Source organism: Peromyscus californicus, unplaced genomic scaffold (assembly GCF_007827085.1).
Source record: "Peromyscus californicus insignis strain IS unplaced genomic scaffold, ASM782708v3 Scaffold_5__1_contigs__length_169319896, whole genome shotgun sequence".
Taxonomy (NCBI): domain Eukaryota; kingdom Metazoa; phylum Chordata; class Mammalia; order Rodentia; family Cricetidae; genus Peromyscus; species Peromyscus californicus.
The window spans coordinates 38,027,932-38,043,705 of record NW_026294573.1 but is presented as its reverse complement, the minus strand read 5'-3'; the positions used below and the strand labels follow the sequence as shown (position 1 = coordinate 38,043,705).

Sequence of the window (15,774 nt, the reverse complement as noted above, 5' to 3'; positions counted from 1 at the left end):
ACCGCCCGGCTCAAGATATGGTCGTTGAGAAGAAAAATCAAGTACCAAATGAATGATACACATATAAAATACTTAAAATTAGGTTTGTCATCTTTGTTGGGATTAAAAGAACATTCTCTTCAGGGTGGATGGAGTCCACAGAGCACTAAAATGAGCCTGTATGAAGCCCTGTTAGAAGAAAAGGCTTGTAACTATTTATAGAGTTAAACCTTTCAGCCCCATTTTGCGTGTAGGATAGTTTAGTGTTTAAGACTGAAAGTGGCATTCTTACCCACAGTAAGAATGTCTGCATTACCCAGTAAACATGCATGACAATATGCTGTGTGTGGTTTGAATGTGTGTCCCAGTTCACATGTCAGGTGTATATGGAAGTGGAGCCTTTCATGATTAATTAGCATTTACCCCAAAATGCTACTTGAAGAGAAAGAGAAACCTGTGCTGACACACTTGTTAACTCTTATCACACACATGTGATACCCTCTACTGTGTTATGATGAAGCAAAAAAATCCTCATCAGATGCAGTCACGTGTTCTTAAATGAGCTAAATAAGTCACCCACTCTATGGTATTTAGCAGTGGCCACAGGAAGTACACTAAGGCACCATAAGTAGCTAAAATGAAATTTTCTGAAAGTAATGGCTCACCTGAAAAATGGTCAGTGTCTTATGGCAATGTATTTCCTATTCATTCCTATTGGAGTGGGGAGGGTGTTTTATTTTGGTTTTGGTTTTGAGACAGAGTTTCATTATGTATCCCATGCTGGCCTGAGTGCTAAGAGTATATGAGCCACCACCCTGGTTCTATTTTATTTTATTTTTAACACACAGGAAATAATGGATGGGTGATGGCAACTAGTATTTACTAGTTATCATTTATTCTTAGGTTCTCAGTAATTAAAGAAAAGCAGATATTCATTCCTTTCAAACACAAAGAATAGAACCAACTGTGGCCCTACATTCACATAGCAAATGAGCACTATGGACAGAGATGACATCAGGTGCAAGATGCACTGAAACTCTGAGAGAATGAACATTTCCCCTGGGCAGTCCGTGGGTTCCAGTTGGTAACATAGAGTCAACCATTCTCAGACAGGATAAAGTTGCTTTGCATGGAAAGATAAACATCAACTGTCTATTTCCCATTTCCTCCTCATACATGGCATTCTAGGACTGCTCAAGGAGAAAGCTGGTGCTTGGTGTGGTGTAAGAAGTCCTAGGGCTTTGTGTGTGAAACTGGAGCAGGTTAGACCGAAACTCTTTGCAGATGAGTAGCGCCATGCTTTGCGAGATGCTAGATAGAGTTCTCGGCTAGCATCGACCCAGAAGGATGGATGGGGTAAAGTAAAGCTGAATGTTGTTTTCTCAGGGAGCATAGCAGTCTGGGTGGTTTTCTAAAGTTAACGCTATACATCTGATGCTCTATTCAAGTAAGCAGCATTTGTCCTGAGGCAAAATAGGAATAGTAAAAATAACATTTAATCATGTTTCTATATCTAATGGTAATTGTCAATTCAGGTGCTTCTAGTGGCATTTTTAAACAATTTAAAGTGGCTTAAACAACAAGAAAATGTATTCTGTCACTTAACGAGGTTTATTCCTACTACCGAGTAAGCTTAGGTTAATTTAGGCTGGGAAAAGAAGGCCATCTGGTTGGGGAAGTTAAAATTCAACTTTACTTTGAGAATCTTTAAGCTAGTACGTGAAACTTCATTTACACTTCTGTTCTATTCATGAAACCTCAGGTATTATGCCCACTCCTTCTTGACGGTTATAAGGGCCTCCCTTTTTGTGGAGAATAAATGTTTACAGAGCTGCTTTTATGGAGTTAAGCCTTTGACTCTATCTTAGTCTATTCAGACTGCTCTAACAAAATGCTTTAGACTAGGTAGCTTATAAACAATAGGAATTTATTACTTAGAGTTCTGGAGGTCCAAGAGTCCAGGATCAGGGTGCCAGCAGATTTGGTCTCTGGTGAAGGCTCATTGTCTGCTTCATGCATGGTGCCTTATTGTTATATCTCATTAGCAGAAGGGGCAAAGTAGTGTCATTGGGCTGTTGATGAGGGTAGAGCCCTCCCCTAGCATGCCTGAAGAGCCCCACCACTTAACTGCCACCACATTGGAGATTTTGAATGAAACTGTTAGGGGAGCATCAACATCCGAACTATAATAGACTTAGAATAAAAAAAGATGCAATTCCTTACCCAGTGATCTCATGGACAAACAGAAGATAGGAAGGTAAACAGCCTGACATGAAGTATATGGTTCAAATGCTTATTTAAATGAATAGCCAGCCCAGACTGGGATCAGCTTTCCCAGAAACATTGGGCTAAGTCCTGAAGGGGAAACGGACCAGGTGGAGAAAGAGAGGTTACACTCAGTAGGAAGGTACAGCGGATTCTCATAATTTTATCTACTTGCTAAAGTCTATTTGTAACCTCAAAGTCTGTAAGAATGAGGCCTTTTCAGTCATCCACTGGTGTAGGGATGGCAGCAATAACTGAGTTACCCACAGACACTGACAGCTGGAGTAGAGCAAGACAGCACCTGCTCTCTTGTCCCCTTCTCATGTTGTCAACAAGCTGGGCTCTGTGGTATATTTCATGTCACTTTTCACATTTTTGTGCCCTTTGTTGTTGATTTCACTGTTAGGTAGGCTTCCTTCAGGCATCACTTTCAGTGCTGTTGGCTGTGTGTTCAGCGTTAATAAGTCAGCAATATCGTTAAATGAGATGTTTAAACAGGAACACGTGTAAAACAGGTTATATATTGTATTGATAAGTTACTGAAAACATGACCAAAGGGCTCACAGGAACCTAGCCCCCACACCTAGGAACAGTGGTGTAGCACTCACTAATTCCGCATTTGCTGTAGCTTTTCAGAAGATAACTACCTGCTAACAAGAATGAATTGCATTTGTAAAAGAATCGATAAGTGAAAAGACTGTGTATTGAGGAAATTTTAGTCCTTCCTTATAGCCCTAGTTGGGCACGGAAAGAAGCCAGAGATAAAGTAAATCAACAAGCATTGTTGTCGGGGACCTTAGGTGCCCTTCCTAGTTCCCTGCTGCTCTCTTTTAAGCACTTGTATGATGGTCATTTGCATATGCATCTAATTGCATTAGGAGATTGTACACTGTACTCAGCCTGAAAATGAGTGGTGATGGTAATAACGTTATACATTAAATGTTTCCTTTGTGCAGGCCACTCTGTTGACTGTACTGCATGTATGATCTCTGTGTCCTGAGTCACAAGAAGTAAGAAGTGTTAACCCCAGTTTGCAGATAAGAAAATTGAGATTTGCTGGGCGGTGGTGATGCATGCCTTTAATCCCAGAACTCAGGAGGCAGAGGCAGGCGGATCTCTGAGTTTGAGGCCAACCTGGTCTACAGAGTGAGTTCCAGGACAGCCAGCGCTGTTACACGGAGAAACCCTGTAGGGGGGGAGGGGAAGACACGAAAATTGAGACTCAAAAAAGGTAAAAGAGCTTACCCAAGGTCACAGCTGTGTAGCAGTCTAGCATTGAAATACTTAAGTCTTGGGAGCCTGTTTTCCTTCCATTTTTGTAGGATTAAGTAGGGCCAGGTGCACATCTTTAATTCCAACACTTTGGAGATAGAGGCAAGAGAATCTCTTGAGTTTAAGGCCAACCTAATCTACATAATGAGTTCTGGGACAGTCAGGGCTATGTAGGGAGTTCCTACTCATAATCATTCATGATTTGTGATTATCTGTTTTCTCAACTTTTTCCTCACTGTTTAAAGAACATTAAGATCAACCCTAAAGAAAAAAACAGCATTTCTGCTTTTGAAGTATAAAATTTATATTAAGCAAATAGTCTACAGTGGCTATTTTTACTTTTGCTGATTTTAAAAAAAATCATATGATATGCATAGAAGTCATAACTCATCTTTTGGCTAGAATGTGATTTTTTTTTCCTTAGTGGCTTTTATTGAACTCAGTTTTTAGTGTCTTCAGATTGTAAACTGTGATGTTTGTTGATAAGTTCTGTAATGCTTGAATCAAATCTCACATTCTAGAATGTATCTGTTTGAGGTCAGAGATAATGGGAGAGTACCCCCTTGTCTCTCCAGTCCCGTTATACATGTACATTTACTGTAGTTTCCCACACAGTTTGGCTCTACTGAAGAGGGGAGGTGTGGGGTGTGTAACTGAGCTGGTGACCAGTTTGTGATCCAGGTCCTTTAAATGAGAAAAACACCATTTGTGTGATCCGCAACTACAGAGTTGACGGTCAGCTCTCCAGAGCACACTCTGTCAGGGATGCAGCTGACACTCTAGAATCTAGATCTACCATGTTTGTGACACACAGAGAAGACCTAACCTAGTCCTCCTGTATTGGCTTTTCTTTTTTTTTTTTTTTTTTTGGTTTTGTTTTGTTTTTCGAGACAGGGTTTCTCTGTGTATCTTTGCGCCTTTCCTGGAATTCACTCTGTAGCCCAGGCTGGCCTCGGACTCACAGAGATCCACCTGGCTCTGCCTCCCGAGCGCTAGGATTAAGGGTGTGTACCACCACCGCCCACTGTATTGGCTTTTATTACTTCTCTGGTTCTAAGTGAAATGGCAGCTTCCAGCAGCCACACTAGCCTTCTCTGAGACCATAATGTTCCTAAGATACTTCGGACTAGCTCTGCCATAGCCTCAAGATGTTGGACAGAATAGTTTCTGCCCAGATCACCCTGAGCAATGTGTTATCCCTTGAGGATCTGGCCAGTTGTCATTGAAAGTAGTTTATTCACTAGTGTCTGAAAGATACTACATAGTAGGGCATATAGAATAATTGTAAAACATACTTGGGAGAGAAGTCCCTTCCCTTCACACGTGTACATAGTTGTCTCATGTCAGTAATACTGTCTGCACCTCTATGTATTTGTAAAACTACCATAGTTTTTAATATGTATCAGCGTATGGGTTACACCAAGTGTGTATGTGAATAAGTGGAGATATTCAATATGTGGTGTACTACAGCGTCCTTTGTTCACTGACTATATCTACACATCTAGTGATAGGCATTTAAGTTATTCTAGTGTTTTGCTGGTACAAATAAAAAAGACTTGTTGTGCATATTTCTTTGTGCCTGTGAGCAAGTAATCTATAGGATGGGTTTCTGTAAATGAAGTTGCTGAACAAAGGATATAAACATTTCAGGTTTAAAGGGCTGTTCCTTCAAAACAATCCTTTTCCAGTTCACATTCCCATGAACAATAAGCCTGTTTCCTTATGTTCTTTGAAGCCTCAGTATTATCCATAGCTTCTTAAAGGAATGGCAAAAAACAAAAACCTTCCTGATATAATTGCTACTATATGAGGTTTATAGCTTCCTACAGTATTTCTCAGTGTGGGATGAGGTGTCTCATCTTTTTATTTTGAAATGGATAGAGGTAGAACATTAGTGAGTGATCTCTGTGTTTGAGAACACTTGGGCGGATGCGTGTGTAAGTACTCATTCGGTCTCACTGCTGAAGAACTGCCACTGATTTGGTCGTGTGTGCTGGGTACTGTGCTGAGCTTAGTCACATTGTCATTGAATTCTTGTAACCGATACTAATCATCTGTTGCTGGGTTACATTGGATCTCCAAACTTACCGGCTTAATACAACAACCCTTCATTATCTCACACTCTCTGTATGCCAGGAATTGTGAAGCAGCTTAGCAGAATGTTCTGGCTAAATCCCTAGGGTTGCAGCTAAGGTGTCAGCACAAAGAAAATGCCAAATACTTGTTGAAGGAATGAAAAGGAATCCGGTCCCGCTGTGTCTCACATTCTCTGGTGCCTGTCAGTTTGGCCTGTAGCAAGAGCCCAGAAAATCGGGTGTTTATGAGGCCACTCTTGTTGCAATTATTGGTAAACCTTTATTCTCATCCTAACATTTCGAATAAGAAAGCAGTCTGGCACCAAGACTCTTTGAAGAGTATTTTGAGTCACACTGTAGGACTTGTTAGAATGTGAACTCAGAGCCTGAAATTGCATGTTACACAGGTTCCCCCAGTCCCCTGTTCAGATAGGAGTCCAGCTACTTAAATCCTACCCCAAAGTAGTAGAAAAGAAGCCACATTTTATTTTGATTCAATTCCTGTTTTAATACATTCATTGCATCCTTCAGTGAGTCAGTGGGTATTTATTGAGCTCCTTCAGGGTACAAAGTAATGCTTTGGTTGAGCTATTGAGTTTGAAATATTAATCACATTATTAAACCAAAACCAAGTCCCTGAGTAGTTGAAAGTGCTGTTCAAGTTGTCAGGATACAGTTCCTGTGGACTATATTTTGTGATGATGGGCTTTTACTTTATAATATATGTTCCCACTCGGACAGGAACAAAAGTTCAGTTAAATAGGTCTTCTATTTTACCAAAGTGAAGTTTTGAAGTGGTCCTTGATCATCAGTTTTTTCCTGTTCAACTATTGAAGGATTGTGTAGTAATCACTGCATCTTTTGAGTAATTTAAGAGTTTAGGGCCGTGCAGCTGCTAGGACTAAGGTAAAGAATGACGCTTGGCTCTGCATCTTTGGCATTAGTTTAAACTGGGTAGAGAAAGAGGGGGCTTATTGCTGCTTCCTGATTCTCAGCTCTTCCAAAACACTGCAGTTCTTCTGCTCCTGAAAGTTGACAGTACCTTGACATTGTGAGCTATAGAGCTTGTGAAGGAAGCACATACCCGACAAATTCTGTTGTCTTTGTGTATTAATCTTTTTCAGATTTCTCTGTTGAGTTCTGCAGTAAACCACCTGAAAGCCAATGTCAAGTCTGCCGCAGATTTACTTAGCCTGCCTAGCACTGTAGAGGGACTTCAGAAGGTAAGTGTTATGTTTGGGCACTGTGGTTACCCTAATGCTGGAATTCTGAAGAGTTCACTTTGAAAACCTAGCATTTGAAATAAGTTGCTCCAAAAGAGCAGTGTGAAGTCTACCATTGTGTTCTGTGGAGTTCAAAACAGCCTTGACAGTTGGGCCTTTAATTTTCAGCAGGTTACTTTATGGTTCATACAGTTTTTCATTTGTCTGTCTGTGTTCCAGAGTTGCTCTGCTGGGACCACTGTGTTAGCAGGGAGCAGTTTACTTTTCAGTTTGTCATCACACTGTCTTCATGAGCCCAGACCAGTTGTGGACGAGAGTTGCTGTAAACCTCTACTTTTCCATGATTGGAAAGGAGTTGAATTGTTTGTTTTGTTTTGCTGTTTCGAGATAATCTAAGATGAAATGCAGAAATTAAAAATTAAGAAGCAGTTGTGTGACAAAGGGTATTTTTAAACACTGTCGGGTATAAACTGAAAAAAAATTACTTTGGGAACAATTTGGTATTATTTTCTAAAGGTGTCTATAAGTCCTAAACAATTTTTTGTGTGTACACCATAGACCTCAAGGCCTGTGCAAACAGCAGTTCGTAATTTCCATTTATTTGACCCCTGGAGTGTTAACAGCAGACAAATAGAAGCCAGAAGGATGAGACTCGGGAGTGCCTAGAGTGGGATGGGGAGAGTGAAAAAGGATTGAAAGGGAAAACAAGGTTTCTGATCGAATGCAGAGAGCATTGCCCCATAACAAAAAATAAAAGAAAGACTTTAGGAGTCAGAGCCCCTTGCACAGTGAATTTTAAATCTAGGATCTTTGACTTTTTTTTTTTTTTTTTTTTTTTTTTTTTTTTTTTTTGGTTTTTCGAGACAGGGTTTCTTTGTGTAGCTTTGCGCCTGTCCTGGAACTCACTTGGTAGCCCAGGCTGGCCTCGAACTCACAGAGATCCGCCTGGCTCTGCCTCCCGAGTGCTGGGATTAAAGGCGTGCGCCACCACCGCCCGGCGGATCTTTGACTTTTAAAAGTTAGCCTGTGATGTTTGATTCAATTATACGCCATGCTCTGTCCATAAATATCAAAATTGTTACACAAAGTGAGCAATTGCTAAACCACAAACAAATATAAAACTTGATGTTTTACAACCACAGCATTATGTGCTCAGTCCCTGTATTTTGCTACTTGTCCAGTATGGTTGTCTGCTCTCAAAATTTAAATTAAAAAGGTTGAGGCAACTTTAATGAAGTGGATTCTTGCCTTTGTTCCCAAGGATCAAGTAGGAAAAGGCAGGCCTCTGTAGCCCTACAGAAGCAACTTGGCAGTCTTACGTTAGAAAAGGAAACCGGCTTGTTCTTGCTCTCATTAATTCAATAAGCACTTGTGGAGCTTCCTCCAATGTGTACCAGGCACTCTGCAGTTGGTAGGAATACTAGTTTCAGAGTTTCATTCTAGGATTTACATGATCTGTCAGCTGCTTTCCTAAAAAACAACCCCCAAACAAGAGCTCACTATCTTCCTGTGTCCTCACGGGCTCAGCCAGCCAGCCAGTGAGGATTCTCTAACAGTAGGTGGCTTTCAGTGTATGGTGGCTTTTTGCAACAACAGTGCTTACATAGATTCTACCCCAAACTTAGATCCTACCCCAAATGTTATCTCTTTGCAAATCCTGCTGGGCAAATTTATTGCAAATGATGATGCAGTTTTGAAATGGTAGTTAATCTCCAAAACCTAGCTGGCTTTCATTTATGCCATGTAATTTTTTAAATATTGAAAACGTTATCATCTCCTGTTCCCTTGAATTCTTTTTTCATTGTAGTTTTTAAACATTGCTTTGGAGACTGGGGATGCAGCTCTCTGGTGGAGTGCTTGCCTAGCATGCACAAAGCCGCATAAAACTGGCTGTGGTGATGTAGGCCTATAATCCTAGCATGTGGATGGTAGAGGCAGGAAGATCAGAAGTTCAGAGTCATCCTTAGCTATATGGCAACCTGGACTACATGAGACTGCCTCAAAATAATAAAATAACTTTGGTTAAAAATACTGATATCACACTGTAAATTGTCAGTATGTCTTAATAAAAAGATAAAACCCACCAAATAATAACATTCTTTTGGATTTTTTTTTTTTAAGTAATTAATGGAAACTGAAGAGATGGATCATTGGTTAAGAGCACATACTGTTCTTGCCAAGGACTGGAGTTTGGTTCCTGTAACTCTGGCTCCAGGGGATGCAATAACATCTTTTGGCCTCCATGGATACTTGCATTCACATGCACATACCCACATATACACTCATACAAATATGCATAATTTCTTAATTTTTTAAAAAGGACTTCTGAATTGTTCCCTTTGTATACTTGGGTTCTTTAGGACTAATATGAGCAAAATAAGTAGTTGCCTAAGTACACTCATTGCTGACAGAATTCTACTGCCAGCTGGGTTTCCTAGAGCTAAAAATCATACTCATCCAATTTTGCTCAAAAGTCATCACTTAATACTCCTGACTGTTGACAGCCAATAGCCTTGACTGGCCGTCTGCTGGCCTGCTGTTTAACTATGGGGTAAAGATCAGAAGTTCAAAGTCATCCTTAGCTATATGGCAACCTGGACTACATGAGACTGTCTCAAAATAATAAAATAACTTTGGTTAAAAATACTGATGTCACACTGTAAATTGTCAGTATGTCTTAATAAAAGGATAAAGCCCACCAAATAATAACTTCTTAGGGGTAGGCGTATTATCTGTGAGTCCCAGATTTATTCTTTTATTTATTTATTTTTCAGTATATGACTGTTATAAATAATTTTTTTAAGAAAATATATTTTATTTAGGAAAGATTGTGGTTTTCTTTAATTGAGAAAATAGCTTGATTTTTATAGATATGGGAAACTATTCATAGAAAGAATGAATGTTTATGTTTTTTGCTAATTGTTTCAGTATAAGTTACATAGAATTCATAGTTTGAATACAGTTGAAATAATTAAAATACTGATCAATATTTAGCTAGTGCTTTAGTGTAAATTAAAATCACAGCATACCATTACACTGCCATTAGAATGGGCAAATTGTATAAATTAACAGCACCTGTACTTGTGAATGTATGAAGTAGTAGGAACCCTCTTAAACACTATTAATGGGACTGTAAAACGGCACAACCATTTTAGAAAATAGTGTGTAAGTTTTTTACAAGATCTGCCATATGGCCAGCTGTTCATCTGTGTATTGTGATAATGAGAAAGTATGAAGGGAGATGAAGGCACAAGTCCACATGTAGACTTCCACATGAATGTTTATAGCAGCTTTATTTGTAATAGTCAATACTGAAAATCTAACTGTCCATTCAATGGTGAATAAACAAGTTGATAAAAACCCTATAATGGCATGTAACATGCTGAGCAGCTTAGACATAAATGAATCTTGATTGCACTTAGTAAAAGAAGATACACTAAAAAAAGGTTTTAGAAGGTATATATTCATTGGTTCCCTTTATGTAAAGTTCTAGAAAATGCAAACTAATATATAGTGACAGAAAGTGAAAATGGTTGTCTTGGGAAGTTACAGAGAGGCATGAAGAAATTTGGGGTGGGGGTAATGTCTATTGCTTCTATTATGGAAATAGTTTCACAGATTTATTATGCATTTTGAATATGTGCATGTATTGCATGTCAGTTATACCTAGTAAAGCTCTTAAAGGGGAAAACTGATATTCCTACATTGTTTCTATTCAGAGCGTAGCTTCCATTGGCAATACTTTAAATAGTGTCCATCTTGCTGTGGAGGCGATACAGAAAACTGTGGATGAACACAAGAAAACCTTGGAATTACTGCAGAGCAGTATGGTAAGATCTGTCGACACTACAGAAAGGCAACATGTGCCTGCTCACTATTTCCTGTGTCATGATCCCAATGAGCTAACCAGACCCTATTCTGCTGCTTAAACAACAACAACAACAAAACAAAAACAAACAAACAAAAAAAAAAACTCACTGGTCTATGGTCTGTAAGTCAAACCATTATGGTAGACAGAATTGAAGCTAGGTCTTTTGTAAACATAGTATTGGAGATGCTCATAACACATTTTCCAAAGATGGAATAAGTAGGGTAAGAAAAGAAGGAGATCAGAAAGGTATCAGAAAAAAGGAGATGGAAATAGAAACTTGTCTCATTTATTGCTGCAAGCAAACCACTCCAGCAAGTTATTGTTTCTCACTCTTCTGAGCATCAGGGATTTGAGCAGGGTTTTTACACCCCTGGTGCTGAGAGACCAGGGGAAGGGATGATCCGGAGGACGAAAAGTCATCTAGATGTTTCAGCTCCCATCAGGTGTCAGTGGGATGCAGCCATATGTATCATCTCATACTAGACCACGTGGAGTTGATCCTCCACCATCTCCCAAACCAAATACAGTAAACCCACAGAATAGTGAGAAATAAAACATTTTTGTTGTTTCAAGCCCAAAATTTGAGGATGATTTGTTGTGTAACAACAAATAGCTGAGCTGGAAGCAGCCTTGCTGTTTTCAGACATCTCAGTCTCCTAATGCAGCTGCACATACAAGCTCTCCACAGTCATCCAGGCAATAGCCACTTTGTAACAGCTCCTGGAGGATTTATAAAGGCAGAAAAAAGGGTGGCACAGCCCTTGCTATCCTGATGGAGAGACAAGTTAACTTCAGTTTGTACCAAGGAACCTGAGCTGCATCAGAGAGTTCCAGAAAGGAGGGTTTTTCATTTGAACTATTATTATTCTATATATTACTATATATATGTAGTATATATAATATATAGTAATATAACTACATATTACTATATATAGTATATATAATATATAGTAATATAACTATATTACTCACTGTTATTTAGTGGGTCACTGTTTGTTATGTAGTGCAGCTAACCTAGAGGGAAAAGATTCAACATAGGTGTCCAGACACCTCACTTCTAATTTCACCTGCCACTGAGAACCTCTGTAACCCATAGTAATAAAGACAGAACTCACCAATTCCTTTGTCTTGTGCATGCTCTCAAGTAATGAGCCATTTCCTAAAATACTTTTGCCTAACTATTTTCTGCTTCTCAAACCATAGGTGTTACATCTTTTCTTTTTTTTTTTTTTGGTTTTTCGAGACAGGGTTTCTCTGTGTAGCTTTGCGCCTTTCCTGGGACTCACTTGGTAGCCCAGGCTGGCCTCGAACTCACAGAGATCCGCCTGGCTCTGCCTCCCGAGTGCTGGGATTAAAGGCGTGCGCCACCACCGCCCGGCTACATCTTTTCTTTTTAATTTTACCTTCAATTTGTATGAAAGCAAGATTGATAAACGTCTAGGATTTCAGATTTTAAGGAGAACTGTTTTGCCAGTGACACTTTTGTAACTGAATCAGCATCTTTTAACCTTCCATGACTACCAATAGTAATCTTCCTACTAGTACACTGTACTAAGCCATACCTGTGGGCTGCAAAGGAATCAGCCGTACAGTTTTTCCCAGTAAAGGGTGAAAATGTATCTAAACATGTTAGAGTTATAGTTAAGTGTCTGCGAAGAGAAACTAGAGCAGAAGGGAGGAAAGGAAGATATCAGCATCTATTAAGGGAAAACCAATCGTGTGCATGAACCCTTCCTGTGCTATGCCCTTGATTATGCAGTTTCCCCGCAGGTAATAAGGAGAGGAGAGGAGTTTCTAAAGAATTCATTCCATTAAGAAACTGAGAGGCGCCGGGCGGTGGTGGCGCACGCCTTTAATCCCAGCACTCGGGAGGCAGAGCCAGGCGGATTTCTGTGAGTTCGAGGCCAGCCTGGGCTACCAAGTGAGTTCCAGGACAGGCGCAAAGCTACACAGAGAAACCCTGTCTCGAATAACCAAAAAAAAAAAAAAAAAAAAAAAAAAAGAAACTGAGAGGCATAAGCTCAGATTCCTGGGGTAATCTGGGTGCTGCTATCCAGCCTCTGCTTCAGGCTGGGTACTCTCAAAAGTCTATGATACCCATGACACCTTTGAGATGGGTCATAATGTAAGTTTTGGGGGACTTCTGTAGATTAATCCATGGCTACATCCTAAGGAGGCAAGAGATGGTTAAGTAACCTAGTAGTTAATTGTTGCTTATGTACTAACTTCCATTTGTGTTAATATTTCTTAAAGGAGACCAATGGAAGCAACCAAATCATGCCATCATCTTCAGCTACATCAGAACTTGACAGTAAAACCCACAGTGAAAGTTCAAAACAGGTACTTTTTGCTTGGGTGGGCTGTGGAGGCAGTCTAAGGAATATGGGCTTGACATACAGTGCCCCAGTAGGTGCCTTAGCAGGTGCCTCATACATCACCCTCCTGTCTGAGAACTGAGCAGAAAGGATGTATGTTGGTACTTAGGGGTCCTATCTCTTCTGTGGTACTCTGCTTTCTCCCTTGTATGTCAACCAGTGAAGTAAATTCCTTTTCACATCTTGAAAGAGAAAGACAGAATGATCAGATTATCCTGAAACTCTATGGCAAACAACAATCTGGGCAAAATCCTAAGTGATGGCTGTTTTGAGCCACAGAAAACTCTTAAGAATCTTGAGAAACATATCCTTGAAACTTGGTGTTTTCTAAAGTCTAAAGACAAAAGGAAGGGAGGGATACTGGGTTCAGAATCACATTAAAGAGAATAAAGGAAATCTCTAAGAAGAATTTCTGTCCTGAGTTTAATGCCCTTTAAAACCTATAGTCATCATTCCTTGTTAAGTAGCAATCAGTACTAGAATATGTCAATAAAAATAATTGAATCTTGTACTAAATAATGCACTACTTGCTGTGCTTTTGTTACATGAGCCAATTCAGTAATTGGTATTGTTCCTAAGGTAGCTTTGTTCTGACCAATTAAGTTAATGGGACTTCAGTTAATAACCCAATATGCTCTCCTGCCAGCAAATGAGGTAAACATGAGGAAATTAATTCCCAGACTCACCGCTTTGAGGGACCAGAGTGGGAGCTTGCAGATGGTTCTCTTCTTCACCCTCCTGTCTAGCTGAGGCCAAACAATCCGAGAGGGCAGATTGGGAACAGTTTAGGGAAAGAGCAAAGCAGCTCGAGGCAGTTGGTGGTCACGGCCAAGAAAAGTGCCTTCCCTCATTGACGCAGTAGTGCTTGCTGCAATGCTCCTGCCTGCTTGTCTAGTTGCAGTATTTAGGTGGATCCCACAACTCTTCTATTTCCACTCTAGGATATCCTGTACCTTCCCAACTCCTTAGAGGAGCTCAACAGTACTGTAATGGGATACCAGAGACAGAGTGACCTTAAATTCGAGGGAATGAATGAGACACTCAGTAACCTGACACAGAGACTCAGCCTGATAGAAAGTGATGTGGTTGCACTGAGCAAGGCAGGAAAAAGAGCAAGCCTGACCTCCAGCGTGGTAAGCCTTCTCAGCTCTGCTGTGACATGCTCTGTGTTGGTGTGTGTTGTGTGTGTTGTCTGTACGTAGATGATATTCCCTGTCCTCTGTGAACAGTAGTCTGGCATACTTAAGAGGCTACACATTTGTTTTGTGCTTAACTTATGTCTGCTTAAATCCATATAATAGCTCTCTGAAGTGCACAGGGTATATGTGTTTAAAGGGGTGAGATCAAGGGTCAGTTTAAACATGGCAACTCACTACAACTTGTTGACAGAAATGACAAGTCTCTTACAGTGTTGCCAGTGGGCCATCAGGTAGGGAAACTTGGACATGTTTTTCCAAAGGAGGTCTTTTTTCCTTTTCTGCTCTCTTCTCTTAAGGTGTTAGAAGTGGTAAGAGGGGCAGATACAGGAGTTGGGGATTTAGCTCAGAGATAGAGCACTTGCCTAGTAAGCGCAAGGCCCTGGGTTCGGTCCTCAGCTCCGGGAGGGGGGGCGGGGGGAAGAGGGGCAGATATAACAATCTTGTGCCATTTTTTAACCCTGAACTTGGCTTTCAGATTCATCCTGCTCCTGTCTGCATATTAGAGGAAACCTTTTACATATAATATTAGGAAAGCCATTTAAAACAGATGAAGTTGCTTCTATAAACAAACCCTAATGAAACCAGCTGGGTCACACAGAAAAGATATGAAAGGAGGAGGAGAATTAGATGGGAAGAAGAAGATTGGCAGAAGTGGGAGGCACATGTAAGGGTTAATGGGGGAGTGGATGGAGGTGATCATGATGAATATATTATGTACATAGATGAAAATATAATGAAACCCATCATAATGTATAACTGTTTGCTAATAAAAATAACATTTTTAAAAAGATGAAGTCAAGCCAGGTGGTGGCGACGCACGCTTGCTGGCTTCATGATCTCATGAACGGAATCTGTTTGTTTGTGATCACATTTCAACTGTACATCATGCTGGGATTCATGTGAATTGTTTCGTTAACAGTGACAGGTCTCACTTTTAAAGGTTCAATAGAGCAAAGACATGATATAGTTTTTGATGGAAACCAAATATGGGAAACTGTACTGTAAATTCAAGTAACTGCCAAAGCTGGAAACTAACTCACACATAAAGTCGTCCTGGCACATGGTAAGGAATGCTTGAGCTGGCTCTGCCACAGTGAACTTTGGCAAGCTGCCTGAATATGGCTCTGTAAGGTGGGGTAGAAAGACCTGTCCCCCTCCTGCTTTACAAGAGTGTGTAATTTACTACAAAGCTGTGGAGATTAAAGAGGCCTTGTTTTTAAAGCCCTTTTGAACGCAGCTAAGCTAAGTAAGAGCTGAGAACTTTGAATGATTTGATGAATAATGTGCCTTGAAGGGTTTTCAAGGCTTATTGTGAAAACTTACCACCTAAACCCCGTGCTGTCTCTGCCATCCCCCTCTTATTTTTATCCAGCAAAGATAATTGGTAATAGTGTCCATCTGCCCTACTATTTCTTCCAATAACATCAGACTGAGTCTGGATCTGGGTAGAAGTTCTGTTGCCCTTTGTACTTCAGTGTTAAAGGTTGTAGCTAAAATATTTAGAAGCTTCTCTTT

At 40.2% G+C, this 15,774-nt stretch overlaps 1 protein-coding gene across 1 annotated transcript in view; it reads left to right on the top strand.

Moving 5' to 3' along the window:
- Efcab14 (EF-hand calcium binding domain 14) overlaps positions 1–15,774 on the top strand; it is a 38,882-nt gene that overhangs the window by 9,373 nt on the left and 13,735 nt on the right. Inside the window, exons 4-7 of the mRNA XM_052718312.1 lie at positions 6,716–6,814; positions 10,534–10,644; positions 12,939–13,025; positions 14,002–14,193. Of these exons, the coding sequence (XP_052574272.1) occupies positions 6,716–6,814; positions 10,534–10,644; positions 12,939–13,025; positions 14,002–14,193 (489 nt within the window). The remainder of the gene's footprint in view (positions 1–6,715; positions 6,815–10,533; positions 10,645–12,938; positions 13,026–14,001; positions 14,194–15,774) is intronic.